General features: G+C 43.2%; 1 protein-coding gene across 1 annotated transcript; it reads right to left on the bottom strand.

The window, feature by feature from the left end:
* Positions 1–183: 183 nt before the first annotated feature.
* LOC133752719 (uncharacterized protein CXorf49 homolog) lies at positions 184–27,341 on the bottom strand. The gene is made up of 6 exons (XM_062183080.1): positions 26,055–27,341; positions 25,348–25,504; positions 24,737–24,813; positions 23,643–23,671; positions 1,296–1,452; positions 184–264 (listed from the first exon to the last, which is right to left on the bottom strand). The coding sequence occupies exons 1-6, from the start codon at positions 27,339–27,341 to the stop codon at positions 184–186; spliced, it is 1,788 nt and encodes a 595-aa protein (XP_062039064.1).

The raw sequence follows: 27,341 nt of genomic DNA, 5'->3' as shown, positions 1-27,341 counted from the left end.
CCAATCAAAACCAGCCTAAAGTGACTCATGCAGGTGGAAATTTTCTGCCAAACTTCTCCTGGACATAAGCCAGCCATATGCCATTCCTCCAAGAAATAACTGCTTTTGCCAGCATCAAAACCTTAGCTGCAGGACTCCAGCTACCCTGGTCAAGTGCTGAGTTTGACATGGTTGCTTTAGTCTTCAGTGGTGTTCTTTTCTGGCTCTGAGGCCTGTGACTGTCACAAGCGTGATGGTCCCTCCACCTGAGTTCTTGACACAATCCTGGCAGGGAGATTGAGCAAGAATAAGGGAAACAGGTACGCTAAGCCAGACCAACATTCCAAGTACAGCCCCTCTCTCCTCTTCTCCATCCTTCCCATGTCATGGTTAGCTCAGGTTGTGGCTATCATCACCAGAAAGGAGCTCTGTCAAATGTGAGGCCCATCCCTGCTCCTCTGAATCAGCCAGAATTCACCTGGTGATCCCATCCAAACATTGGGGATTGCTGAGGCATTGTATTTATCCCAGAGCAGGATGAAGAGCCTCCTCCAGGAACTCTGCCATTTTGAGAGTCCTGATTCTGTGTCAGTTGGGTTGGTACCCTCCTGTGTTTCCTAATTTGAGCCCCTTTTACAAAAGGTAGATTACAACCTTGTTTTTGCTCATTTGACCCTTCACACATTGTTGACCCCTCACTCACAAACTTTTATTTCGTAAGTCAGATCTCTCTCCCTCAAGAAAGATAATCCTCAATTAGATTCACAAGCACACATATACTGTAACACACACACACACACAATCCTTGAATGGTATCCAGTCATGCCTCACCTAATGAATGGGACTTATCATGAGTAATAATGCATCATTAGGGAATTAGAGCATGCAACCCTGATGAAGTGTACTTATACTAAGTGAGGTGGCATAGGACAATCAGTGGGCAAGGCCTCTGTCTTCCCTGACTCCCTGTGTCATCCAGCACATGACTATGGCACTCTAGGACTGTGGCTCTGGGATGCATAAGAGATCCACAGCCACAGCCATTTCTAGAGAGGATCCACGTGATTATGCAGGATTTAACAGGAAAAGCCATGCTTTACTGACCGTCTACATCTAACTGTCGAGCTTGGGGCACACCCTCCACTTCATAAACTCCACCGAAGGCTACCCATGAACACGCACTATTTCCCATGGGAGAGCCAGCTGGGTATGTAGGGAAGCCTAGGAGCAAAGGCTAAGCTCCCAAAATGACAGATCCAGAGTTTTCCCTCCTCGACCCCTCTTCCTTCCATTCAAATGCAACCCACTGCACTCACCATAGAGTCCAATTCCTCTTGGTGTGAGGCTTCTTGGGCTAAAAGCCAAAGGCTGTGAGTTTGATAGAACTTGTGCATCTCTGATATTAGAGTCCCCACGGCTGAATTCTCCACCGTGCCTGCAGCAGCAATGTGCCCCTTCGGTTTGTGCTGGAAACTAAAACAAACATTTCTCAGTGATGGGCTATGGTGTGTCGATGAGATTTGTGTGTGTAGGGGCTGGGAGGGGGGTTGGTTAGCAGTACTGAGGAGAACTGGAAGCTCATCTCATCAGTTCTTTCTGGTTCTGTCAACTCCATGCCAGGAAGCAGATCTGAGAGAGGGAGAAGAGTGAGGGAACTGAGAAGCCCAGACCTCCTGCCAGGTAGGCTTGGGGAGCAGCTAGGGGGTGGAATCAGGAAGCTTTTAAAAAGCAAACATTGTAGCTTTGCAGCTCAATCTGCCAGGGGTCCAGGATCTATTCAAAATCAGCTGGCAGCCCTGAAGTTCATCCCAGCCCCTCTCTGGGGAGCAGCGAGGAAATGTGCAAAAGCATCAAAAATAGTGCCTGGCATATACCAACAGCCCTCTAAGCTTTTGTGCTAGACTCACTTACCCCAGGTTTGGCAACCTAATGACTGAAGGCTCCCAGTGAATATTCCAGTTAACGGACAGACAGACTGGGGTTGGGGAGGTGCATGCTAAGGGAGGAGAATGAAGGCAAAGGAGGGTGGAGCCAGAGATGGGGAGGAAGAAGTGGACCTACTCACGTGGGTCCTTGAAGTGGGATCTCTTTTTGGGCCATTCTTATGACTGGCCACACACCGGAACTTCCTCTTGGCCACAGATTTCTTCCCAGGGCCTCCCTGCTTGGATGGTTTGGCTAACCAAAGTAATGAGGAAGATGTGCTTGGATTCTCAAGCAGTGATGTGCCAGGCAATGGAGGGAAGGGTGTTATGTCCATTGAAACTGCTGATTGTTTGTGACTATGACCCCGTGAAGTGAAAGTTGTCCCCAGGACAACTTCATAGGCAACTTCTAGGTATTTATTATCCTGAGCAACCTTCCTCCTAGGAGTGCCCTGGGGAGACCCCCTGCACCACTAGCAGTGGCAGCAGCAGCAGCAGCAACAGTAGCACCTGGGTGACTGGGCCTTCCTTCTCCCTTACCTGATACCACACTCTCTATTTTCTTAGAGGAAGAGGGCCCCAGCTGTCCCACCACTTGTTTTTCCATAGCCCAAGTGAGACCTCAGGGAGCAGATCTCAAGACAGACCCTGGCATGTCAGGGAAATATTCCCTGCCATGGGAAGATGCATGTCTGGGACTATTCTAGGGTTTAGATGTTACCCTGGGCCTGGCTCCCTCCTTTCATATGGATACTGACTCACATGGGCTGTACATCTCCGAGCCCCTCAGATGACTCAGGGTCAGAAGGCAACCCGATAAGGCCTTCCCCGCATATGCAGTGGTCATCCGTGCTAACAATTAAGCGATGTCTGGCACCTCTTTTCTTGCTGAGGCCACAGGGCCAGCCTTCTCTGGGAGCACTCATGTATTGAGGAGTTGCACAAGCTGGTAGTGGTTCCTCATAGATTGTACTGAGTGTCCCTTTACTGCAACGGTCTGTCTCAGTGTGTTCCGGGATGGTAGATAAGCAGGTATCATAGCTTTCTGTGCTAAGGAATTGGCTCACCGAATCAACATCAGAGTCTCCGCAATTGCACGATGGCCACATATGCCTCAGTGAACTGGGAAATGGAACCTATAGCACTCTCCCCCTAGGTGGTGGGCGTGCCGGGCCGGGTCTGGCAGCCGAAAAGCCCTGGCCCTCCTGCCTGGATCATTTCCAGCTTAGACCCTGACCTGGAATCCAACTCCAAGTTAGAGGTCTGAGGGTTTGAGGGCCCGCCCTCCACTCCATCCTCCTGTCTGTCCTGGCCCTGACTGTTTACTAAAGACCCCAAATCCAAGTCTAGTTCAGGTGCCTGTGAGGCTTCTGGGCTGCTAGGACCAGCCTGTTCCTCATTCTTCAGGCCAATATCGTCGCTAGAACTAGACACCTTACTGTGATAGCTCATGTCACATGTCTGCACAGCTCAGGCCAAGGGAGATGGTTGAAATGGTCAGACCCTCATGGAGTGCTTGCTGGGGGTCATGCGGCTGGAATGGTGAGGCTTGACAACAGTTGTTACCTCAGGGGTCATAGGGAACCTCGTCAAACCATGAGAGGCTTCATTGTGAGCTGACCACAGTGCACAGTAGCCTTCTCATTGGTCAGCCCCTGGCCAACCAGTGAGCTCCATCTTAAGTCACTCCTCCAGACTCCAGCATAGAACAAGGATGCTCACTTTGCTGCCAAACATAGCATCTGTCAGGGTGGTCACAAGCCAGTCCGGTGGTGGAGACTGAATGTCCAGGATTAGTCCCACCTCTACCTTTCCCTCGCCCTTGCCCAGCAATTGCTTTCAAAGGGCAGGTCTTGGAGCCTCAGTTTCTCCACTACGCAGCTTGGGTGGTGAGGATGGGGGAATGACAGCATCTGGCTCAGGGCCATGGGACAAAGAATGCAATGAGGGCTGTGTAAAACTCAGTACAGAAAGGATTTGAAAGTCTCCATTCCACAAGCAGACCTATGTCCTGATAGCAAAATGGGCAAGAAAGCACATTTTCAGTGATCAGAGGTTGGCCTAAGTTTCCCCAACCAGTGACATAGCACGTGTTTTAGGATTTATGACTTGCCATCTCCGTTTCAGCCACTCTGTTTGGAATTGGATCAAATGTCTCATATCTATAAACACAAGATCCTTTGTTGGCCAGTGGGTTTGGTAAGAAGAGATTGCCCACCTCTACCATACTCCCAACCTCGAGGTCCTTCCACTCCAAGTTATCCAGAAAAGGAAGATTATCAACGGTCAATGGCACCCCCCAAGAAATGCTCACCATCACTGATCATGAAGATATGAACTAAAAATCTAGAAATCAGTTTTTACAAACCAGGCTTGCTACAATTAAAGAGCTTAAGCATTCCAAAAGCAACAGAGATTGTGACAAAAAATCAGTACTTTTGCCTTCTTTAGGGGCAAAGGGAGAAGCAACCATTGGAGAGAATGACTTGCTAGCATCTGTGAAATGTAAATTACAACTTTTTTTTAAGATTTTATTTATTTATTTGAGAGGTAGAGTTACAGACAGAGAAGGAGAGACAGAGAGAAAGTTCTTCCATCCACTGGTTTACTCCTCAAATGGCCACAACGGCCAGAGCTGGGAGACAGGAGCCAGGAGCCAGGAGCTTCTTTCCAGGTCTTCCACACTGTACAGGGGCTAAAGTATGTGGGCCACCTTCTACTCCTTTCCTAGGCCATAGCAGATAGCTAGATTGGAAGTAGAGTAGCTGGGACTAGAACCAGTGCCCAGAGAGGATGCTGGCGCCACAAGCGGAGGCTTATCCCACTACGCCACAGCACTGGCCCTGATTAGCACTATTAATATGTGCCTGGAGCTCAGCTAAGCACTATATAACCATGTTAACATGTGTTAACTCATGACAGTCCTTGGTTGAATTACGTGTCATTTAGTCCTTCTCACAGGATAAGAAGCAGGCACAGAGAGGATCAACGACTTGCCCAAGGTCATTGGTCTTTCCAGTATTAGAGACAGGAGGAAAAGAAGTATCTATCTCCTGAGTCAGAGTGATTTTTTTCAACGTTATTGAAAGAGAAAGAGAGAGAGAGAGAGAGAGCGCTCTTGTACACATCCTGAAAACCTGAAAGCTCACTAATCCTCACGTCTGAATTGGGGAGCTGGAAACTCAATCCAGGCCTCTCACATGGGTGATAAGAACCCAACTAATTGGGAGCGGCAAGATGGCAGAATAGGAAAGGAGCACATTGATAGTTCGGCAAGACACAGGTTAATAAAAGTGGAGATACTGCAGGGTCAAGGAAGAGTAGGGGAAGAAACAGCAGAGGAAACTCTTCCGGAACTAATGATTCACAGTGGACCTGCGTGGAGAGCGTGGGAGCCCAAGTTAGGGACACCAGCAGCAGAAGCCACACACCAGCGCTGGAACGCGAGGTGAGCCGAACCTCAATAGCCCAAGACACCAGTGGGCAAGCGGAAAGAGGAGACTAGAGGGAACGAGGCTTGAAATTCCGTGGGGAAAAGTTCACCAGGCTAACTAGAAGAGAGAGAGGAAAAAAAAGTGACCGATACAGACACTAGGTTCTCTCTCTCCGCTCACCCCTCAAAGGCGAGCAAGACAAAGAGCAGGCGCCATTTTGGACATACGTCATAAGCAGGGCGACCTCAGGTCTGCACCGGCCCTGAGCCTAGCAGAAAAACATGACTCTGGGGGGAGGGGTGAAATAACAGGAGATTAGGATCTAACTTGGCAACCCAGTGGGAGACTGCAGAATTGGAGCCCACACCAAGGGCAGCACAGATTCCCTGTGTGGTCCTTGGGAAAGAGTTTCCAATCTCTGGCTCCTGTGGGTATATCATTCGCCTGCTAACTACCTCCAATTATGTTCAGCTGTGCGGAATTACTTCCCTTTTGAATAAAAAAAAAGAATGAAAGAAAGAGAGATTTACCACATCTAACCTGGGAGTGTCATCTTTGACACACCCTCACACTGAGGAACCATACAGAGCTCTCAGGCCACACTCATCTCAAGCCTCTAAGGCTCCACCGAAAGCAGACAGTCCACTTAATATAGAGCCATAGTGTAACAACAAAAAACACCACAGTGAAGAAACCAAATATCTCCAACATGCCATACAACAAACGCAAAAACCGAGGTAACAAGAACAAGGAAGACACTATGATGCCCCCAAATGAAAAAGACACCCCAATTCAAGATTATGAAGACGATGAGATAGAAGAAATGCAAGAAGCAGATCTCAAAAAATTGGTAAGAACATTAAGAAGTTCTCAAAAACAAATTCTTGAACTACAGAAATCCTTAATGGACAAGATAGAAAAATTTCTCTCGTGAAAATGAAATATTAAGGAGGAATCAAAATGAAATGAAACAACTAGTAGAACAAGAAACTGTGATAGTGACAAGAAATCATAATGAAATGAAGAATTCAATAGATCAAATGACAAACACATTTGAGAGCCTTAAAAACAGAATGGGCGAAGCAGAAGAGAGAATATCAGACTTAGAAGACAGAGAACAGGAAAGGAAACAGGCAAACCAAAGAAAAGAAGAAGAAATTCAAAATCTAAAAAATATCGTCGGGAATCTACAGGATACTATTAAAAAACCCAACATTCGGGTTCTAGGAGTTCCTGAAGGCATGGAGAGAGAGAAAGGATTAGAAGGCATTTTCAGTGAGATACTAGCCGAAAATTTCCCAGGTTTGGAGAAGGACAGAGGCATCTTAGTTCATGAAGCTTATAGAACCCCTAATAAACATGACCAAAAGAGACCCTCACCACGACATGTTGTAATCAAACTCACCACAGTGAAACATAAAGAAAAGATCCTGCCGGCGCCGTGGCTCAACAGGCTAATCCTCCGCCTTGCGGCGCCGGCACACCGGGTTCTAGTCCCGGTCGGGGCACCGATCCTGTCCCGGTTGCCCCTCTTCCAGGCCAGCTCTCTGCTGTGGCCAGGGAGTGCAGTGGAGGATAGCCCAAGTGTTTGGGCCCTGCACCCCATGGGAGACCAGGAGAAGCACCTGGCTCCTGCCATCGGAACAGCGCGGTGCGCCGGCCGCAGCGCGCTACCGCGGCGGCCATTGGAGGGTGAACCAACGGCAAAAGGAAGACCTTTCTCTCTGTCTCTCTCTCTCTCTCACTGTCCACTCTGCCTGTCAAAAAAAAAAAAAGAAAAGATCCTAAAATGTGCAAGAGAGAAACGTCAGATTACACTTAGAGGATCTCCAATTAGACTCACAGCTGACTTCTCATCAGAAACCCTACAAGCTAGAAGGGAATGGCGAGACATAGCCCAGGTACTAAGAGAGAAAAACTGCCAGCCCAGAATATTATATCCTGCAAAGCTCTCATTTGTGAATGAAGGTGAAATAAAGACCTTTCATAGCAAACAGAAACTGAAAGAATTTGTTGCCACTCATCCTGCCCTGCAAAAGATGCTTAAAGATGTGTTACACACAGAAACATGGTCACCAATATGAAAGAAGGTAAAGGAAGGAAACCTCACAGCAAAAGATCACAGGAAGCTCAACTTCTCTTTGACATAGAATTAAACTCTGATGCTCTGTTAAAGCAATGTGTTAAAGTAATCTATTATGTTCTCTTGATGTCTGTTAAATTCTAATTGTTCAAAAACAGCTGAATTTTTATTAAGAGCTATGGGTTATTTAAATATGTGCTTATTTTCAAAGATTTGAATAATCACCTTGTAACAATGATCAAATTTGGTCTATGTTATGTCATGATTTTAAGGAGTCTTATTTCAACTAGATATTTTGGATTTTGAGCCTTCTTGGCATTCTTGACAGGCATTCAAAAAAATCAAAGTTTCAAACAATCTGGTCTCTAAAATTTCCAGTAAATCCTGGACTTTGGTTTTTCCAGTTTGGGCCCAACTGAAAAAAATCGAAGGACCTATGTCTCTGATCTTATAGAGACACCAACTAATCAGGCTATTTGGATTATATTAGAAGTGCTGTCAAGATGTGACATGGTACTAAATTTTAAGTTTCTATAATGGAAAATGCTATTAATACAAATGTTTGAGAAATAAAAAGTCTAATGATCTTGTGTTACTAGCCATGATAGTTATCTTAATGAGAAAGCCTCAGAGGCCTAAAAGGTTAAATAATTGTAAAATCCTACAGGTGCTTTCAAAAATACTGTGAAGTAAGCAAGTGCCTCTTGTTGGTTGATGAGTTTATAATTTTAAACAAGGCGACCTAAAGTCTTTTGTCATCCATAGTTATATATGATTTGCTGCTCATAAAACTAAAGCGTTGTTGGTTCTGTGTTTAGCTGTCCTCCTATAGGTTCCTATGGACTTTTTCCAGACACTTCCATTGTATTCAGTACTTTGGGATGGCTCTGTAAACAGATGAAGCCAATAATGTATTAACAGTACCAGCTGAGAGAAAGTATGGTTAACTGAGGTTACTAAAAACAAAAAGCAATTCAAATCAATTGGCAATCTACAAAAAGAGCTAAAGATCTTAAAAGCTATTATTAAAATTGCTATATTGGTCTATTATGCTATGTTATATGTGTGTACATATTGTATGTCCACATGGGAAAATTTTTAAGAGTTTTATTTTAACTGGCTTATAGATAAGATTGTCCATAAATTTAAGCTGCTAAAATCAATCAAAGATACATTTTAATTTGTGTGACCTGAATCTGTGTATCATATGTTTTAAACTTGTTGGTAGAAAGAAACTAAAAACATTTTAGAGGGTTGTGCTTAAGTTTACTGGCTAAACAAACTACACCATGTTAGATATTTAAGAGGTGTTTCCAAATACATGATTCTTAACATTTATAAAAGGCATTGGACCTTCTGGTAAATGTTTTCTTCAGTTGTTATCTAATGGTTGAAACGGTTTGCTAAGTATTCATGTGATATTGCTATTGTCAGCAAGCGACCTAAGACTTTGCTCCCTCATTTCTCTATTCTAAGCCCAACTTGTTCTTTCATTTCTCTATTCTCTTCAAGGTAGGAAACTAATTCTATTATGAAGGAATCTGTAGGACACACAATTTAATCTTTAGACCTTATAAAAGAGATGGCTAACATTTTTCTGTAATAGCATAGCCAAAATAAGAACTTAAATAATCTATAGCTAGATTCACTTTGCCATCAGCGAAGTATACAGTAAGTAGAAAAAACCTCCCTTTCAGACCGAAGGGAAAGAAAGTTTTTAGGTGAGAATATAATTTTCCTCATGGGCATTGTCTACCTTAGAAAAAGTACTACAGAACGTGCCTGTGACTATAGACTTGTAGTTCAGGCCACCAAACATTAGAGATGGGACTTGGGCACTCCCTTGACTTGCATCCTCTGGTCTGCTTTAACAAAAACGAGGAGGAAAAGAAAGCTAGGCATCAGAAGCAATGGGTGGCAGGCCTATTAATGGCTGATCTGTACAGTGATCTGCCCTCAAGGAGACCCAACAGGCCAGTCCACTGCAGTGGCTTTTAATGTGGTAATCCTGGGCTTCAGCAGAAGTCAGCTTGTGAAGAGCCCTGGCAGCTCTGCCAAGAGTTGGATCACTGGAAATGGACCTGCCCTGGAGTCGAAGGATGCCCAGGTCAGAGCCACAGATCTTATTGGCTCTAAGCTGAAAAGCCCTTCACTCAGCCCAACTTCCAACGTGACCACTGCAGCTGAGGTGATGGCCAAGTAGGGTCAGCAACATTGCAGGCAGAACTGTAAATTTCTTGTTAGAGATGCCACCTGCCTTTACCTGGCCAGCTCTCCTCCCAGGCCGGCCAAGTAATGAAAGTCAACAGAGTGCCTTCCCCTAGGAGGTTCACACCTCCCTTAGGATGTACCCCATGTGAAGAGATAGATAGGTCTGGGCCTCTTAACTTACAAGGCCTAAAGCCCAGCAGATTATTATCAAGCCCCTTCTGTCAGGTTCTATTTGCCTCTCAATCAGAAAAATTACTTGTAGCTTAGACAGCACCTTTCTTAGCTCCTCTAATAATGACTCTATCTTTTGTTCTAGACCCTGTCTAGCGCACTTGGGCCTCATTCCTTCATAAATCATCACCTCTACTCTAGTACCAATGGCTCTACTCCCAACCTGTGTGTACTGATGGTCCTCTTCCCCACTTAATGCTGTATAATTGTTCAGACCTGGTTAGTGCCACTCTTAGGATCATTGGTTACTATCCTCACCCTGTCTTTTATGACTTTGTCTAAATATGATGAGAGTCGGCGAACATGGAAGGCTTCCATAGCCTTGGCAACTCATGACAAGAGCCTAGGGTGGTTGCTGGTGCCATGAACTAGAGTGTCGATTTGTTGGGTCAACAACAGGAGCCACTGTGCACTTGCTCCTCATGTGGCATCTCTGTCCTTAATGTGCTGTACATTGTGATTTAATGCTATAACTAGTACTCAAACAGTATGTTTCACTTTGTGTTTCTATGTGGGTGTAAACTGTTGAAATCTTTACTTAATATATACTAAATAGATCTTCTGTATATAAAGGGAATTGAAAATGAATCTTGACGTGAATGGAAGGGGAGAGGGAGCAGGAGAGGGGAGGGTTGTGGGTGGGAGGGAAGTTATGGGAGGGGGAAGCCATTGTAATCCATAAGCTGTACATTGGAAATTTATATTCATTAAATAAAAGTGTAAAAAAAAAAGAACCCAACTAATTGAGCCAGCCCAAATACCTCTGATAGTCCACCTCAGCATAAGCTATATTCAGGAGTCAGAGCTGGATATTGAGCTCTTGTACTCCGATGTTGGTCACTGAGTCCTAATCTTCATTTTGTTGATTTGTTCTATTCTTTTTAATGTCATTCTATTCTTTTTTAATGCTCTAATTTTTATCACTTACTTCCTTTTGTCATATTTAGTTTTAGTTTGTTCTTATTTTTCTAGTCCCTGGCAGTGCAAATTTAGAGTGCTGATTTCTGATATTTCTGATCATTCTTCTTTTCTAATATATGTATTTACACCTATAAACTTCTAATATATGTATTTATACCTATAAACTTCTCTGTTAGCATCACTTTCACTTACAACAATTGAAACAAAAGTTTTTCTTTGGGGTTGTCCTTGAGTAAAATAACATAAACTCTAGGACTCCTCCACAGCTGATCTGATCACTGAGATGACTACTAAATGATAAATGAGCAGACAGGACCCAGGGATGTTGCATGCCATTAGAGGGGCAAATTACACAACTCACAAAAATACACTACTAAAAATGTAGGCACTATTTATTTCTGAAATTTTCCATTTAATATTTGAGACCATGGTTGATCATGGGTAGCTGAAACTGTAGAAAGTCGAACTGCAGATAAGAGGGACTATTGTACACTAAATATCAAGAACTTCTAGAAATAAGTTAACTGACTTATTTTGTTTATGTTTTTCTTTTTAATTTATTCACAAGATCTACACTTAGATAAATTTAAATGGGATTTACAATAACACTAAAAGAAACATGACAAACTATGGGAAAAAAAATACCCTGTCAACTCAGTAGACACTACTCTAGATAACATACCCTAAGGAAATCTATAAAATCAAAAAAGTCTATTAAAAAAACTTGGTCACATCAGTATACTTTTTTTTTGACAGGCAGAGTGGATAGTGAGAGAGAGAGACAGAGAGTAAGGTCTTCCTTTGCTGTTGGTTCACCCTCCAATGGCCGCTGCGGCTGGCTCATCGCACTGATCCGAAGCCAGGAGCCAGGTGCTTCTCCTGGTCTCCCATGCGGGTGCAGGGCCCAAGGACTTGGGCCATCCTCCACTGCACTCCCGGGCCATAGCAGAGAGCTGGCCTGGAAGAGGGGCAACCGGGACAGAATCCGGCGCCCCAACCGGGACTAGAACCCGGTGTGCCGGCGCCACAAGGCGGAGGATTAGCCTAGTGAGTCATGGCACCAGCCAATCAGTATACTTTTTAAAATACTCATTTACTTGTTTGAAAGACAGAGTGACAGAGAAAGAAGCAGAGAGGGAAAGAGCTAGAGCAAGAGTGAGAGAGATCTTGCATCCACAGGTTCACTCTCCAAATGGCCACAATGGCCAGGGATGGCCAGGTTTAAGCCAGGAACCAGGAAGTCCATTCTGGTCTCCCATATGGGTGTTAGGGACCCACGTATTTGGGACATCATCTTCTGTGTTCCAAGGTGCATTAATCAGGAAACTGGATTGGAAGCAGAGGCAGAATTCAATCCCAGGCACTCTGATATGGGGTGTGGCTGTCCCAAGCAGTTGCTTAACCTTCTGTGCCACAGTGCCCAGCCCACAACAGTATAATTTATAAATCCCATTCATTCAGCAGTGATAACAACAGAACTACTAATAACTGCTGAACCTTTTTAGTATGCCAGGCCCTCTGCATACATCCTTACTTGATTATCAAAACAGCCTATGAGACAGATACTGATCTTATTGCCATTTTATATGTGAGACAAACATATGATAACCTGCTCAAGGTCACACAGGTACATGGTGGTAGAATTGGGACTTCAGCTCTGAATATGGGCTTACACAGATCCAAACTCTTTGAAAACACCATATACCACCACAACAAATGTGCTGCTCAATTCTGAGCAGAAAGCAGGAAACCAGATTTGTACACGTACTATAATCACTTGTATACAGAAAAGTTAAGCACTCGAAAAATGTGCAAAATATCGAGAGACCAACTGCTGTAAAACAAGCTCAGTTTCTGGAGACCTGTGGGTCCAGTTGCTCTGAACCTTCTTTGAGTTTTGGGAACTGTAGCAGTCTTCTTGATCTTTCGTAACAAAATGCCACAGATTTGGTGGATTATGCAACAGAAATGTGTTTTCTCGTCATTCTGGATGCTAGAATGTCAAGATTAAGGTGACAGCAAATTCAATTACTAGTGACAGAAACTTCCTGTCTTGAAGATTGCTATCTTCTTGCTGTGTCTTCACAAGGATGGGAGACAGAGAACTCTGGTGTCTATTCCCCCAAGGCCACCAGTCCTATTGAATTAGATACTCAACCTTCTACATAAAGGCCTGCCTCCAAATGTAGCCAAATTGGGGGTTAGGGCTTCATCATGTAGACTGTGGGGGCACATGATTCAGTCCATAACGACAGCCCTTTGAGGATCTAGGGAAAGCTCTGTACACTGTCCCCAGGAGACTGCTCATACAACTTCACACAACTCTGCACACAACTTTAGGTGGTTCATGGACCCCAGGGCTCCAGATTACCTTCCTCTTTCATGGAGGGAAAATTGGAGGTTCGGAAGTGGCAAGTAATTGTCAATAGGGCAGAAGATAGGTAGGACTCCTGACTGCTCACGCAGTGCCTGCCCTACCTACTTTGCCATCTGTCACCTTTGTCAAGAATTTAAAATAGGAAGAAACAACCATTCTGGATGACACAATACAGTTGCAGTAAATGAGATATAAGGGACAGCTGCTTCTTAACCTGGGATTTTCATATGGGTTAAGCAGGCTCTGTGTGTGTTTGGAAGCAAAAAGGATATATCTCAGTGCTTAGAGCTTTAAGATGTTGGAAAGAAACTTTGCCAATCTCCACATTAATACAGATGAGGCCTGGGCATGAAGAAGTGTAGTGGCTTCTCCTTTGGGCCAAGGCTTTGTTGGCTTTTTTGAAGGACAAAATAGAGACTAAGGAGGAAAAGCCTTGTACTATCTGGTACCCTCGACATGGCACTGCCCATACAAACCCCGATATCCCTCACTTGTACACTGCCCAAGAGTTGGCCAATTAGAATTTTCTCCACGACTTAATCTAGCTCTGATATTCTGTACTTTCATGATTCTAGGGCAAGAAACTCAGGGAAATTCACTTGAGGCATTTAGGGCCTAGAATTAAGGACAGAGTCTTTTTTTATAGACCTGCTAAGAGACAGTAGATTTACTTCCATTTTAAGGATATTAAAAATTCTGAATTAGAATCCGGTAAGATCCTTGAAATTCTTAAGGTATCATTTACAGTAATGTTTCCACATAAAGATTCCTTTTTCTGATTCGCAAGCATCCTCACATAAGAGGTGACTCACAGCAGCCAGATTGCTCAATAAAGGGATCAGAAATGGAGCAATCATTATAATGAGAAATGAAGTTAAGGTTTAGGTAGAGGGATGGCCTCAGAGAGTCATTTTCACTGCATGTAATCAATTGATGAAATAAATAACCACAACACTCTTCCTCATTGACTCTGTGAATACCACAAACCAGTGAAAACCTTTGCTGCTATCACCTGGGGAGAGCACCGTACTAGAAACAAAAGGAGGGTAAACTCATTGTGGGCTGGAGGCTGACTTTTCAGGAAAAGTCTCCCAGCGTTGTCTCTCACAAAAAAGGTGTTGAAGGACTGCAAGCACCATCTGTTGATTGTCTGCCTGTTGGGGCTGCACCTGGATACAACAGGCAGCACCTCAATGGTCCTAGTTTGGGCTGGGAGGAAGAAAATTGCTACAGGAAAAACATTGCAGATGGAGAAGAGGCCGTTGTTTAGTTGTCCAAGTGCACAAATGAGATGCAGCTCATCAGAGTAACAATGACCATCACCACCATATATATAAGTACAAATAATCTTCAGTCCGGAGACTGAGAGTAAAGAAGAAAAGTCCTACATCCAGGAGAGAATGGAGACTTAAAGTCCAAGTCTTAAAAAACAACCTTCCAACTCAGAATACTTTGCCCAAAGAAACTCAAAGAAACTCTTATTAATGAATGAAGGTGAAATAAAAACCTTCCAAGTTAATAAAAAATTAGAAGACTTTGTCACCTCATCACAAGCTATTCAGATAAAAATTAAAGATTATGACATACAGAAACAGAAAGGCAATCAGAATCATGAAAGAATGTAGAGGCAGAAAACCTCCTAGTAAAAGAACAAAGTATATTCCAAAGAAACACTAAGAATATTAATGGAGATATCATAGGATCAAGTCATTGCTCATCAATAATAACCTTGAATGTAAATGGACTAAACTGCTCAATTAAAAGACAGAGTCACTGAATGTATAAAAAATCAGACCCATCTATATACTGCCTATAAGAAACATACTTCACCAATAAAGACACAAACAGACTGAAAGTGAAAGGATGTAAAAATATATTCCACGCAAATGGAAATAAAAACAAACGAGAGTAGCTATACTCATAAGAGACAAAATAGACTTTAAATAGACTTTAAAACAAAACTGGTAATAAAGACACAGAAGGTCATTATACAATGATTAAGGGATGGATTCAACTAGAAGATATACCTATAGTAATTGTTTATGCATCCAGTGTTACAGCACCAAGTTTTATAAAACAAACGTTAATGGATCTAAAAGGAGACATATGCTCTAATACAATAATAATGAGGAAGGTCAAAACTCCACTTTGATCAATGGACAGATAAACCAGACCAAAAAATAAACAAAGAAACAACAGAACTAATCTACACTATACACCCAATGGACCTAACATATCTACAGAGCATTTTATCCCATAGCTGCAAAATACACATTCTTTTCATCAGTACATGGGAATTCTCTAGGATAGACCAGATAATAGGCCATAAGCAAGTCTCAGCGAATTCTACTAAAATCGTATCATGCATCTTCTCTTACCACAATATAATGAAGATGGAAATTAAAAACAAAAGAAAGTCTAGAATACCCAACTGAGTCAAAAAAAAAAAAAGAAAAGAAAAAAAGAGAGATCGAGCAAGGAGCAAGGGAGAGAACAAACCGGGTGAGTCATGTCACTTTTGGCACACCCTTAAACCTGAAGAATCAAACAGAGCTCTCTGGCCACACCCATCTCAGCCTCTAAGGATCCATCAAAGCAGACAGCCCACTTAATCTATGGCAAAACGAGGCCTGAGGCCCCACTGGGGAAAGTTCACCAGGCTGACTGGAGGAGAGAAAAAAAAAATAAATCAGGGGAACCGGCACAGACACTAGCCTCTCTCTCCACTCACCTTACAAAGCCAAGCAAGAGTGACTATTCCTTTGATCTACCCCTGGCACCATTTTACATATGTAAAGCGGCAACCGAGAGTAGCCAAGCAAAAAAACTTGACTCTGGTCGGAAGAAATAACAGGAGGTGGAATCTAGTGAAAGTAGGTGGAGCTAACGATCTGAAACTGTGAAAATCCGAGGGGGGGGGCGAGCGAACTCACCGAGTACACAAACTTGGTAATCTTGGGACTGTGGAGAAACTTGAGAACACATTGAGGGCTGCATAAACTCTTTGTGTGGTCCCAGGGGCAGATCAAACGAATACTCACAGAGGCCAGATTTCAACCAACTACACTCAATTCCACTCAGCTGTGCGGAATTACTTCCCAACTGAGTCAAAAAAAAAAAAAGAAAGAAAAGAAAGAGAGAGAGAGAGAGCGATCCAGCAATTAGCAAGGGAGAGAACAATCTGGGTGAGTTGTTTTTGCACAGCCTTAAACCTGAAGAATCAAGCGGAGCTCTCTGGCCACACCCATCACAGCCACTAAGGATCCATCAAAGCAGACAGCCCACTTAATCTAGAGGCATAGTATAACGAGAAAAAAAACCAACAACATTTTAGTTTTATGAGCAGCACATCATATATAACTATGGATGACAAAAGACTTTAAGTCGCCTTGTTTAAAATTATAAACTCATCAACCAACAAGAGGCACTTGCTTACTTCACAGTATTTTTGAAAGCACCTGTAGGATTTTACAAGTATTTAACCCTTTAGGCCTCTGAGGCTTTCTCATTAAGATAACTATCATGGCTAGTAACACAAGATCATTAGACTTTTTAATTCTCAAACATTTGTATTAATAGCATTTTCCATTATAGAAACTTAAAGTCTGGTACCACATCACATCTTGACAGTACTTCTAATATAATCCAAATAGCCTGATTAGTTGGTGTCTCTGTAAGATGACAGACATAGGTCCTTCGATTTTTTCAGTTGGGCCCAAACTGGAAAAACCAAAGTCCAGGATTTACTGGAAATTTTAGAGACCAGATTGTTTGAAACTTTGATTTTTTTGAATGCCTGTCAAGAATGCCAAGAAGGCTCAAAATCCAAAATATCTGGTTGAAATAAGACTCCTTAAAATCATGACATAACATAGACCAAATTTGATCATTGTTACAAGGTGATTATTCAAATCTTTGAAAATAAGCACATATTTAAATAACCCATAGCTCTTAATAAAAATTCAGCTGTTTTTGAACAATTAGAATTTAACAGACATCAAGAGAACATAATAGATTACTTTAACACATTGCTTTAACAGAGCATCAGAGTTTAATTCTATGTCAAAGAGAAATTGAGCTTCCTGTGATCTTTTGCTGTGAGGTTTCCTTCCTTTACCTTCTTTCATATTGGTGACCATGTTTCTGTGTTTCTGTGTGTAACACATCTTTAAGCATCTTTTGCAGGGCAGGATGAGTGGCAACAAATTCTTTCAGTTTCTGTTTGCTATGAAAAGTCTTAATTTCACCTTCATTCACAAATGAGAGCTTTGCAGGATATAGTATTCTGGGCTGGCAGTTTTTCTCTCTTAGTACCTGGGCTATGTCTCGCCATTCCCTTCTAGCTTGTAGGGTTTCTGATGAGAAGTCAGCTGTGAGTCTAATTGGAGATCCTCTGAGAGTAATCTGACGTTTCTCTCTTGCACATTTTAGGATCTTTTCTTTATGTTTCACTGTGGTGAGTTTGATTACAACATGTCGTGGTGAGGATCTCTTTTGGTCATGTTTATTAGGGGTTCTATAAGCTTCCTGTACTAAGATGCCTCTGTCCTTCTCCAAACCTGGGAAATTTTCTGCTAGTATCTCACTGAAAATGCCTTCTAATCCTTTCTCCCTCTCCATGCCTTCAGGAACTCCTAAAACCCGAATGTTGGGTTTTTTAATAGTATCCTGTAGATTCCCGACAATATTTTTTAGATTTCTAATTTCTTCTTCTTTTCTTTGGTTTGACTGTTTCCTTTCCTGTTCTCTGTCTTCTAAGTCTGATATTCTCTCTTCTGCTTCGCCCATTCTGTTTTTAAGGCTCTCTAATGTGTTTGTCATTTGATCTATTGAATTCTTCATTTCATTATGATTTCTCGTCACTATCACAGTTTCTTGTTCTACTAGTTGTTTCATTTCATTTTGATTCCTCCTTAATATTTCATTTTCACGAGAGAGATTTTCTATCTTGTCCATTAAGGATTTCTGTAGTTCAAGAATTTGTTTTTGAGAACTTCTTAATGTTCTTATCAATTTTTTGAGATCTGCTTCTTGCATTTCTTCTATCTCATCATCTTCATAATCTTGAATTGGGATATCTTTTTCATTTGGGGGCGTCATAGTGTCTTCCTTGTTCTTAACATTTATAGAAGGCATTGGACCTTCTGGTAAATGTTTTCTTAAGTTGTTATCTAATGGTTGAAACGGTTTGCTAAATATTCATGTAATATCGCTATTGTCAGCAAGCGATCTAGGACTTGCCCCCTCATTTCTCTATTCTAAGCCCAACTTGTTCTTTCATTTCTCTATTCTCTTCAAGGTAGGAAACTAATTCTATTATGAAGGAATCTGTAGGACACACAATTTAATCTTTAGACCTTATAAAAGAGATGGCTAACATTTTTCTGTAATAGCATAGCCAAAACTTAAATAATAATCTCATAGCTAGATTCACTTCGCCATCAGCGACATTTTGATAATATGAATTCTTCCGATTCATGAACATGAAAGGTTATTCCTTTTTGTGTCTTCTTCTATTTCCTTAATTAATGTTTTGTAATTTTCATTGTAGAAATCTTTCATGTCCTTGGTTAAATTTATTTATCCCAAAGTATTAAAAATTTTCTGCAGCTGTTGTAATCAGACTAATCTTTTAAGTTATTATCAAGCCCCTTCTATCAGGTTCTATTTGCCTCTCAATCTGAAAAATTACTTGTAGCTTAGACAGCACCTTTCTTAGCTCCTCTAATAATGACTCTGTCCTTTGTTCTAGGCCCTGTCTAGCGTACTTGGGCCTCATTCCTTTGTAATCATAACCTCTACTCTACCACCAATGGCTCTACTCCCAACCTGTGTGTACTGGTGGTCCTCTTCCCCACTTAATGCTGTATAATTGTTCAAACCTGGTAGATGCCACTCTTAGGATCATTGGTTACTATCCTCACCCTGTCTTTTATGACATTGTCTAAAGATGATCAGAGTCGGCAAACTTGGAAGGCTTCCATAGCCTTGGCAACTCATGACGACAGCCTAGGATGGTTACTGGCGCCATAAACTAGAGTGTCAATTTTGTTGGGTCAACAACAGGAGCCACTGTGCACTTGCTCCTCATGTGGGATCTCTGTCCTTAATGTGCTGTACATTTTGATTTAATGCTATAACTAGTACTCAAACAGTATGTTTCACTTTGTGTTTCTATGTGGGTGCAAACTGTTGAAATCTTTATACTAAATTGATCTTCTGTATATAAAGAGAATTGAAAATGAATCTTGATACAAATGGAAGGGGAGAGGGAGTGGGAGAGGGGAGGGTTGCGGGTGGGAGGGAAGTTATGGGAGGGGGAAGCCATTGTAATCCATAAGCTGTACATTGGAAATTTATATCCATTAAATAAAAGTTAAAAAAAAAGAAAACATGAATAGACCAATAACCCAAAATGAGATTGAATCTGTAATAAAGAGCCTTCCAAGAAAAGAAAAACCCAGGACCAGGTAACTTCACCACTGAATTTGACCAAGCATTCAAGGAAGAAACTAATACCAGAAAGTCCTCCAAACTTATTTCATTACCTTAATTCTAGGACCAGGGAAATATATAACAGCAAAAAGAATAATATATCATTATCTCTGATGAACAAAAATTATCAACAAAATAATAATAAATTGAATCTAACAGCACAGAAAAAGTCATCCATCCAGTCCAAGTAAGATTTGTCAGGAATGTAGAAAACATTCAACATTCACAAATCAATGAACTTAATACATCACATTAACAAAATGAAGGATAAATGCAGAGAAAAAATTGACAAATACATCCTTTCAAGATAAAAAAATTAAATTTAAACTGAATATAGAAGGAAATTACCTCAATATAACCAAGGAGATATATGAGAAAACCACAGCCAGCATCATGTTGAACAGGGAAAAACTGGAAGCATTCCACTAAAATCCCAAACCAGACAACAATGCCAACTTTCAACACTATTGCTCAGTGTAGTCCTGGAAGATTTAGCCAGAGCTATTATGCAAAAAAAGATATCAAAAGGATACAAATTGGAAAGGAGAACGTCAAAATATCACTGTTTGAAGATGATTTGATTATTTTATATAAGGGAACCAAAAGACTCCACTAAAGGCTATTGGAACTCAAAAGAGAATTCAGGAAAGTTATAGGACTTAAAATCAACACACAAAATCAGTATAATTCTTATATACCAACAATGCTGAGAAAGAACTTAAAAAGATTAGTCTGATTACAACAGCTGCAGAAAATTTTTAATACTTTGGGATAAATAAATTTAACCAAGGACATGAAAGATTTCTACAATGAAAATTACAAAACATTAATTAAGGAAATAGAAGAAGACACAAAAAGGAATAACCTTTCATGTTCATGAATTGGAAGAATTCATATTATCAAAATGTCCATTATTCCAAAAACAATTTACAGATTTAATGTGATCCCAATCAAAATACCAAAGATATTCTTCATAGATCTAGAAAAAACAATCCCCAAATTCATGTGGAAACAAAAAGACACTGAATAGCCAAAGCAACCTTAACCAATAAAAACAAAGACAGAGGCATCACAAAACCAGGTTTCAAGACATACCACAGAGATTTTATTATGAAAACAACTTGGTACTGGCACAAAAATAGTCATGTGGACCAATGGAACAGAATAGAAACCCCAGAAATTGGGGCCGGCACTGTGGCATAGCAGGTAAAACCGCTGCCTGCAGTGCCAGTATCCCATATGGGTGCCAGTTCGAGTCCCGGCTGCTCCACTTTTGATCTCGCTCTCTGCGGTGGCCTGGGAAAGCAGTAGAAGATGGCCCAAGTCCTTGGGCCCCTGTACCCACGTGGGAGACCTGGAAGAATCTCCTGGCTCCTGGCTTTGGATTGGCGCAGCTCCAGCTGCTGCAGCCAATTGGGGAGTGAACCAGCAGATGTAAGACCTCTCTCCTCTCTCTCTCTCTCTCTCTCTCTCTCTCTCTCTTCTCTCTCTCTCTCTCTCTCTCTCTCTCTCTCTCTGCTTCTCTTTCTCTCTGTGTGTAACTCTGACTTTCACATAAATAATTTTTTTTAAAAAGAAACCCCAGAAATTAACTCACACAATATAACCAACTAATCTTTGACAAGCGAGATGAAATTATACAATTACTCCCTAGATAAAGGACAGTCTTTCCAACAAATGGTTTTGGGAAAATTGGATTTTCACATGCAGAAGCTCGAACGAAGACCTTATACCTTTATACCCTTATACAAGTATCAACTCACAATGGATCAAAGATCTAAACTGAAGGCGTGAAACCATTAAATTACTAGAAGAAAACACGTGGGAAATGCTGTAAGAAATTGGCATATGTGAACTTCTTGGATAATATCTCAGAAGCATAGTCAATAAAAGCAAAAATCAAACAAATGGGAGCACATCAAGGTAAGAAATTTCTGCACAGCAAACAAAAAAAACAAAGTGAAGAGGCAACCAACAGAATGGGGGAAATATTTTCAAACTATGCATCTGATAAAGGATTACTATCCAGAATAGATAAGGGGCTCAGATAACTCAACAACAACAAAGACAATCCAGTTTAAAAATAGGCAAAGGGTGTGCACTGGCATTTTCAAAGGATGAAATCCAAATGGCCAGCAGACACATGAAAAAAATTATCAGAATAACTATCCATCAGGGAAATAAAATAAAATAAAAACCACAGTAAGGTATCACCTAGCTCCAGTTATAATTGCTATTATCCAAAAATGAAAAATTAACAAATGCTGGCAAGCATGTGGAGAAAGGGTATCCTAATACACTCTTTTTTCTTTAAGATTTATTTATTTCTTTGAAAGAGTTACACAAAGAGAAAAGGAAAGGCAGAGGGGATGGGAGTCTTCCATGTGTTGATTCACTCCCCAATTGGCCGCAATGGCCGGAGCTGTGCCGATCCGAAGCCAGGAGCAAGGAGCTTCCTCTAGGTCTCCCATGTGGGTGCAGGGGCCCAAGGACTTGGGCCATCTTCCACTGCTTTCCCAGGCCACAGCAGAGAGCTGGATTGAAAGTGGAGAAGTCGGGAATCAAACCAGCCTCCATATGGGATACCAGCACTGCAGGCGTCGGCTTTACCCGTTACACCACAGTGCCGGCCCCCTAATACACTTTTATTGGGAATGAAAACTGGAACAAACAACTGTTATGGAAGATTCTATGCAGAGTACTCAGAATTCTAAAAATAGATCGACCCTATGACCCAGCAATCCCATTTCTTGGAATATATCCAAATGAAGTAACATCAGCATATCAAAGAGCTTCCTGCACTTCCATGTTTATAGTCATTCCCAATAGCTATGATATGGAACCAACTTAGATGTCCATCAACTGATAACTGGATAAAGAAAATATGGTGGCCAGGTTTGTGGCACAGTGGGTAAAGCCACCACCTGAAATGCTGCCATTCCACATGGGCCCTGGTTTCTGTCCTGTATGCTCCACTTCCAATCCAGCTCCTTGCTGATGGACAAGGAAAGCAATGAATAATGACTCAAGTGTTTGGGCTCCTGCCACCCACAGAGGAGATCCAGATGAAGCTCCGGGCTCCAGGCTTCGACTGGCTCAGCCACGCCATTGCAATCATTGGGCTAGTGTACTAGTGGATTGAAAATTCTGTCTGTCTTTCCCTCTCTTTAACTCTGACTTTCAAAATAAATAAATACATCTTTAAAAAAAGAAAGAGGGACTGGTACTCTGGTGTAGTGGGTAAAGCTGCCACCTGTAGTGCCATCATCCCATATAGGTACCGATTTAAGTCCTGGCTGCTCCACTTCCAATCCAGCTCCCTGCTAATGACCTGGGAAAGCAGTGGAGGATGACCCAGGTCCTTGAGCCTCTGCACCCATGTGGAAGACTATCGGATAAAGCTCCTGGCTCCTGGCTTTGGCCCCACCATTGCGGCTGTTTGGAGAGTGAACCAGCTGATAGAGGATCTCTCTCTCTCTCTCTCTCTCTCTCTCTGCCTGACTTTCAAATAAATAGATAAATCTTTAAAAAACAAAAAAGAAAAAATATGGTATATATACACAAAATAGATGCAACTGAAGATTATGCTAAGCTAAATAAACCAGATCCAAAAGGACGAATGTCATAGGTTTTCTCTCATCTCTCGTAGTTAATACACAGAAGAAATTTTAAAAATTGTGTATTTCTTATCCTTTGGTATAGTTATGAATATTGTTTCTCTGAATCATACCATGTAAATGACAATTTCTCACATTAAAAGTGTAGAGGGAGAACGGTGAAGATTCTTGGGGTACTCCTAATGTTTTCTAATAAATTTGGGAGTTGCTTGTGAGTGGAATCAGAAAATAAAAACACATTTATCTATACAATTTTGTGTATTTATTGTGTACACAATGTTTCAATAAAACGTTCTTATAAAAAGAAGCTCTGGTGAAGAGGAAGAGGAGGGAAGCAGCTGGAACGCAGCTCCTGGGGTCCATGGATACCTTGTCTGGTAGAAGATGCCCAGTTCAACCTATGAAGCAAAGCAGAGTCAAGTCAAAGCCATGCCAGAGCCAGCGCCGGCACACATCCCTCCTAAACAGCTAGGATTGTGGCAAAGGGGCATGGTATGTGTAACACTCACTTCATAGCCCCTGGAACTTCTCTATGAAGGACTGTATCACCACTGAAACACAGAAACACAACAAGGCACTTCAGACATAGGCCTATGGAAACCTGCACCTGTGCCCCTGGGGTTGGGGCGAGGGTTCACCTTGCCCCTCCAGCTACAAATGCTTCACTCCCATCCAAAAAGCACTGAGACAGACCCACCCACCCATCACCTGAATTACACGTGGTAGCGTCTTCTAAAGAGGAACAAAATGTAAAAGTTGTTTTCAAACGTTGGATTATATCAGAACCATTCAGAACATGTTAAAAAAAAAGCAAACAATCAAACAACAGAAAAAAGTACAGAAGCCATAGCAAGTAACACTCCCATGGCAAACACATGTAGTAGCTCTAAATGTCCTAAAGAAAGAGATCTCTGGGACTCTTTGGCGAAGTGCACGTGCAGCTCAGACAATGCACTTCTTGTGCATACACCTAGCTATAAATGCACACAAGGTTTCAAGGCAAGCCTGATTAGTTCTCCTCCCCACAGAAACTAAGTTCCCAGTGATTCTGCCCACACCTGCAACCCATCTCCACCTGATACTCTGGCACCTGACAACGACTGCTTGGTCTTCCCCAGTCCAATCCCCTGCCTGTGGTTTTTCATACCTATTTCTTCTCTAAGGTCTTCTATTTCCTGCTGTAGCACGGCACACTGGCACAGCGAATGAGAGAGAGAGAGAGAGAGAGAGAGAGAGAGAGGATATTATGGCCTCCTCTCTCCCCATCCATGCCCCTGGCCCTTGTATTTAGCACCTCCCACAGCTCAGTGGCCATGCTTGATTGGAATTCTCAATAAAAATAGTTGCCCTTTCTCCATGGAGTATGGGATGGTGAGTAGGGGACCCTGGTATCATCCTGACCTGGACACAGATCCCACCATCTAATTTGGGCCTGCATTTCTAGAAATCAGAGACAGCATTACCCGAGGACAGCCCTCGATTCCAGGTGGTAACTGCTCCATTTCTGGTCTCTGAAGACGGACAGGTGGCTCCTGTTCACCTGAAAGAGAAGGCAAAATCCAGCTTCCCAGACCAGGCATTAGGTGGAAAGGACCAGGCCAGTTCTATTATGAGGCAGCCTGATCCTCTCCTGGCAACCTGTTGCCCCAGCTCTGCCCAGGGACTTCAGCCCTCTCTCTGGGCCTGCCTTCCATGTTCCCCTAGTGTCAATGTGCATGTGACTATGGACCCCTAAGACTGTGAATATGGGTTGCATGCTAGCAGAGTCACAGCTACAGCCAGCTCCAGGGAGGAGCCACATTGCTGTACAAGTCATTGTAGGAAAGGCTCTGCTCTATTGACCCACTACTGATTTTGGAGCTTGGGGCACTGCCAAAGCCTCCCCCTACCTCACAACCATACTGTTAGAATGATTTGACCTAAGGCAAACACTGATGACATCTGTTTCCTGTGGGTGAGCTGCCTGGGCAGGCAGGGAATCCTGGGAGCAAGGCTGATCCCCCAAAAGTGACATATCCAGAGGTTTTCCACCTCCACCCTGCCCCTTCACTAGAATTAAACCCCCTGGACTCACCAGAGATTGTAGGACCTCTAGATGTGACACTTCCCTGGCTTGGGGATAAAGGCTGAAAATTTGCTGCAACTTGTGGGTCTTGGGTGTCAGAGTCCCCAGTGCTGAATTCTCCATGATGTACATACCAACAAGGCCTCCCTGACCTGCGAGCTGGAAGCTAAAAAAGAAATTACTCATAATCAGGCTAGTGTGTGGGAGTCAGTGTGTTTGGATCTGAGGTGAGATATGTCTGTAATAGGGAGGACAATTTAGAATCTCATCTCATCAGCTCTTTCTCACTCAGTGAGCTCAAGACCAGGAGACAGAGCTGAGCCAGGGAGAAGTATGGAGATAATAAGCCCGCGCCCCCTGTAAAACAGGGTTGCAGGGAGCCAAGAAAACCAAACATTGAAGCTTTGCAGATGAGTGCATCATACAAAATCAGCTTTCTGCCTTCCATCCCATCTATTCCCTGGGGCAGAGGCAGGAATTGTGTAAGTGTCAGGAACAGGGCTTGCAGAACACCAAGAGTACTCTAAACTTTGTTCCAACCTTCAGTACCCAATTTTGGCATCATAATGACCAAGGACTCCCAAACTACAACTGAATAAGTGATATATGTAGCAGGGGTGGAGAGGTGTGTGCTGGGGGTGGGGAGAAAGACTAGGGAGGGGAACAGGGACAGACAGATATAAAGAGTGGGAGGAGGAAGAGGAAGGCATACTCACGTGGGCCCTTTGTTCTGGACTTCTATTTGGGTCAAAGTCTCCTGCATCCACAGGCTGAGACTTCCTCCTGGCCCCAGATTTCTTCCCAACACAGCCCTGCTTAGACTGTTTGGGTTCCCAAGGGAGCGAAGAAGATGTGCTGGACTTCCTAAGCAGTGAAATACCAGACACTGGAGGGATAGTGGCTGGATCAATGGGAGCTGCAGATTGTCTCTTGCCCCATGGTGAAAAGATTGTCCCCAGGACAACTCCAGGGGCATTCCCTGGGGATTTCTTCTCCTGTGACGACTGCCTCCTAGGAGTGGCCTGAGGAAGGACCTCTGTACCACCACCAGTAGCAGCAGCATCACCCCTTGGGAATCTAGGCCTGCCCCCTCCCTTCTGCATTTTCTTTGAGGAAGTTGAGGAAGAGGGCATTGACTCGCCCAGGACCTGCCTTTCCATGGCACAAGTGAGACCCCAGACAGTAGAGGTCAAGACAGGGCCTGAAATGTGAGGGAAAGTCTCCCTGCGATGAAACATCAAGCGTCTGGGGCTCTCTGCTGGTTGCGCAAGATTACTACACTTGGCCTGGCTATCCCGTTTCAGAGGAATGCCTGCCCCCCTGAGCTGCATGTCCTTGAGCTCATCGGAGGACTCGGTATCCGAAGGCAGCCCTGCCAGGCCTTCACCACAGGTGCGCTGGTCATCAGTGTTGGTGCTTGAACGACGTCTGGCAGCTCTTCTCTTACTATGGCGCTGGCCGCGGCCTTCTTTCCTGGGAGCACTCACGTGCTGAGGGGCAGCACAAGCCTGCATCGACTCCACACAGCTCCAGCCCAGCGCGCCTCTACCACCGGGTCCTGCCTCAACGTGCGCCCTAATGGCGGCCGCTTCGGTGGCGCCGCTTTCTATGCTCCGGAATCTGCGCATGGCCTGGAAACCTGTGTGGCGCAGTGGCTGTACAATGTCTGCACACCCCTCAGTGAACCGGGACATGGAAGCCACAGCACTCTTCCTGTTAGGGGCAGGAGTGCTAGGCCGATCCTCATTGCCCCAAAGCCCGGCCACTCCCCCCTGGATCACTTCCAGCTCTGGCTCTGACCCAGAGTCCAACTCCAGTTGCCACGGGATGGCCTGCAGGCTTGAGAGCCCGCCCTCTCCCTGGTCCGGGCCTTGACTTCGGCCCTCATCATTTCCTATTGGCCCCAAATCCAGGGCTAGTCCAGGTTCCCAAGGGGCTCCAAGGCCACCACGGCTGACCTGCTTCTCATTCTTTGGGCCGGTACCATCGCCAAAACCAGACAT

Source organism: Lepus europaeus, chromosome X, assembly GCF_033115175.1.
Source record: "Lepus europaeus isolate LE1 chromosome X, mLepTim1.pri, whole genome shotgun sequence".
NCBI classification, from domain to species: domain Eukaryota; kingdom Metazoa; phylum Chordata; class Mammalia; order Lagomorpha; family Leporidae; genus Lepus; species Lepus europaeus.
Note: the sequence above shows the minus strand (reverse complement) of the source record. Positions and strands in the feature narration are given on the sequence as shown.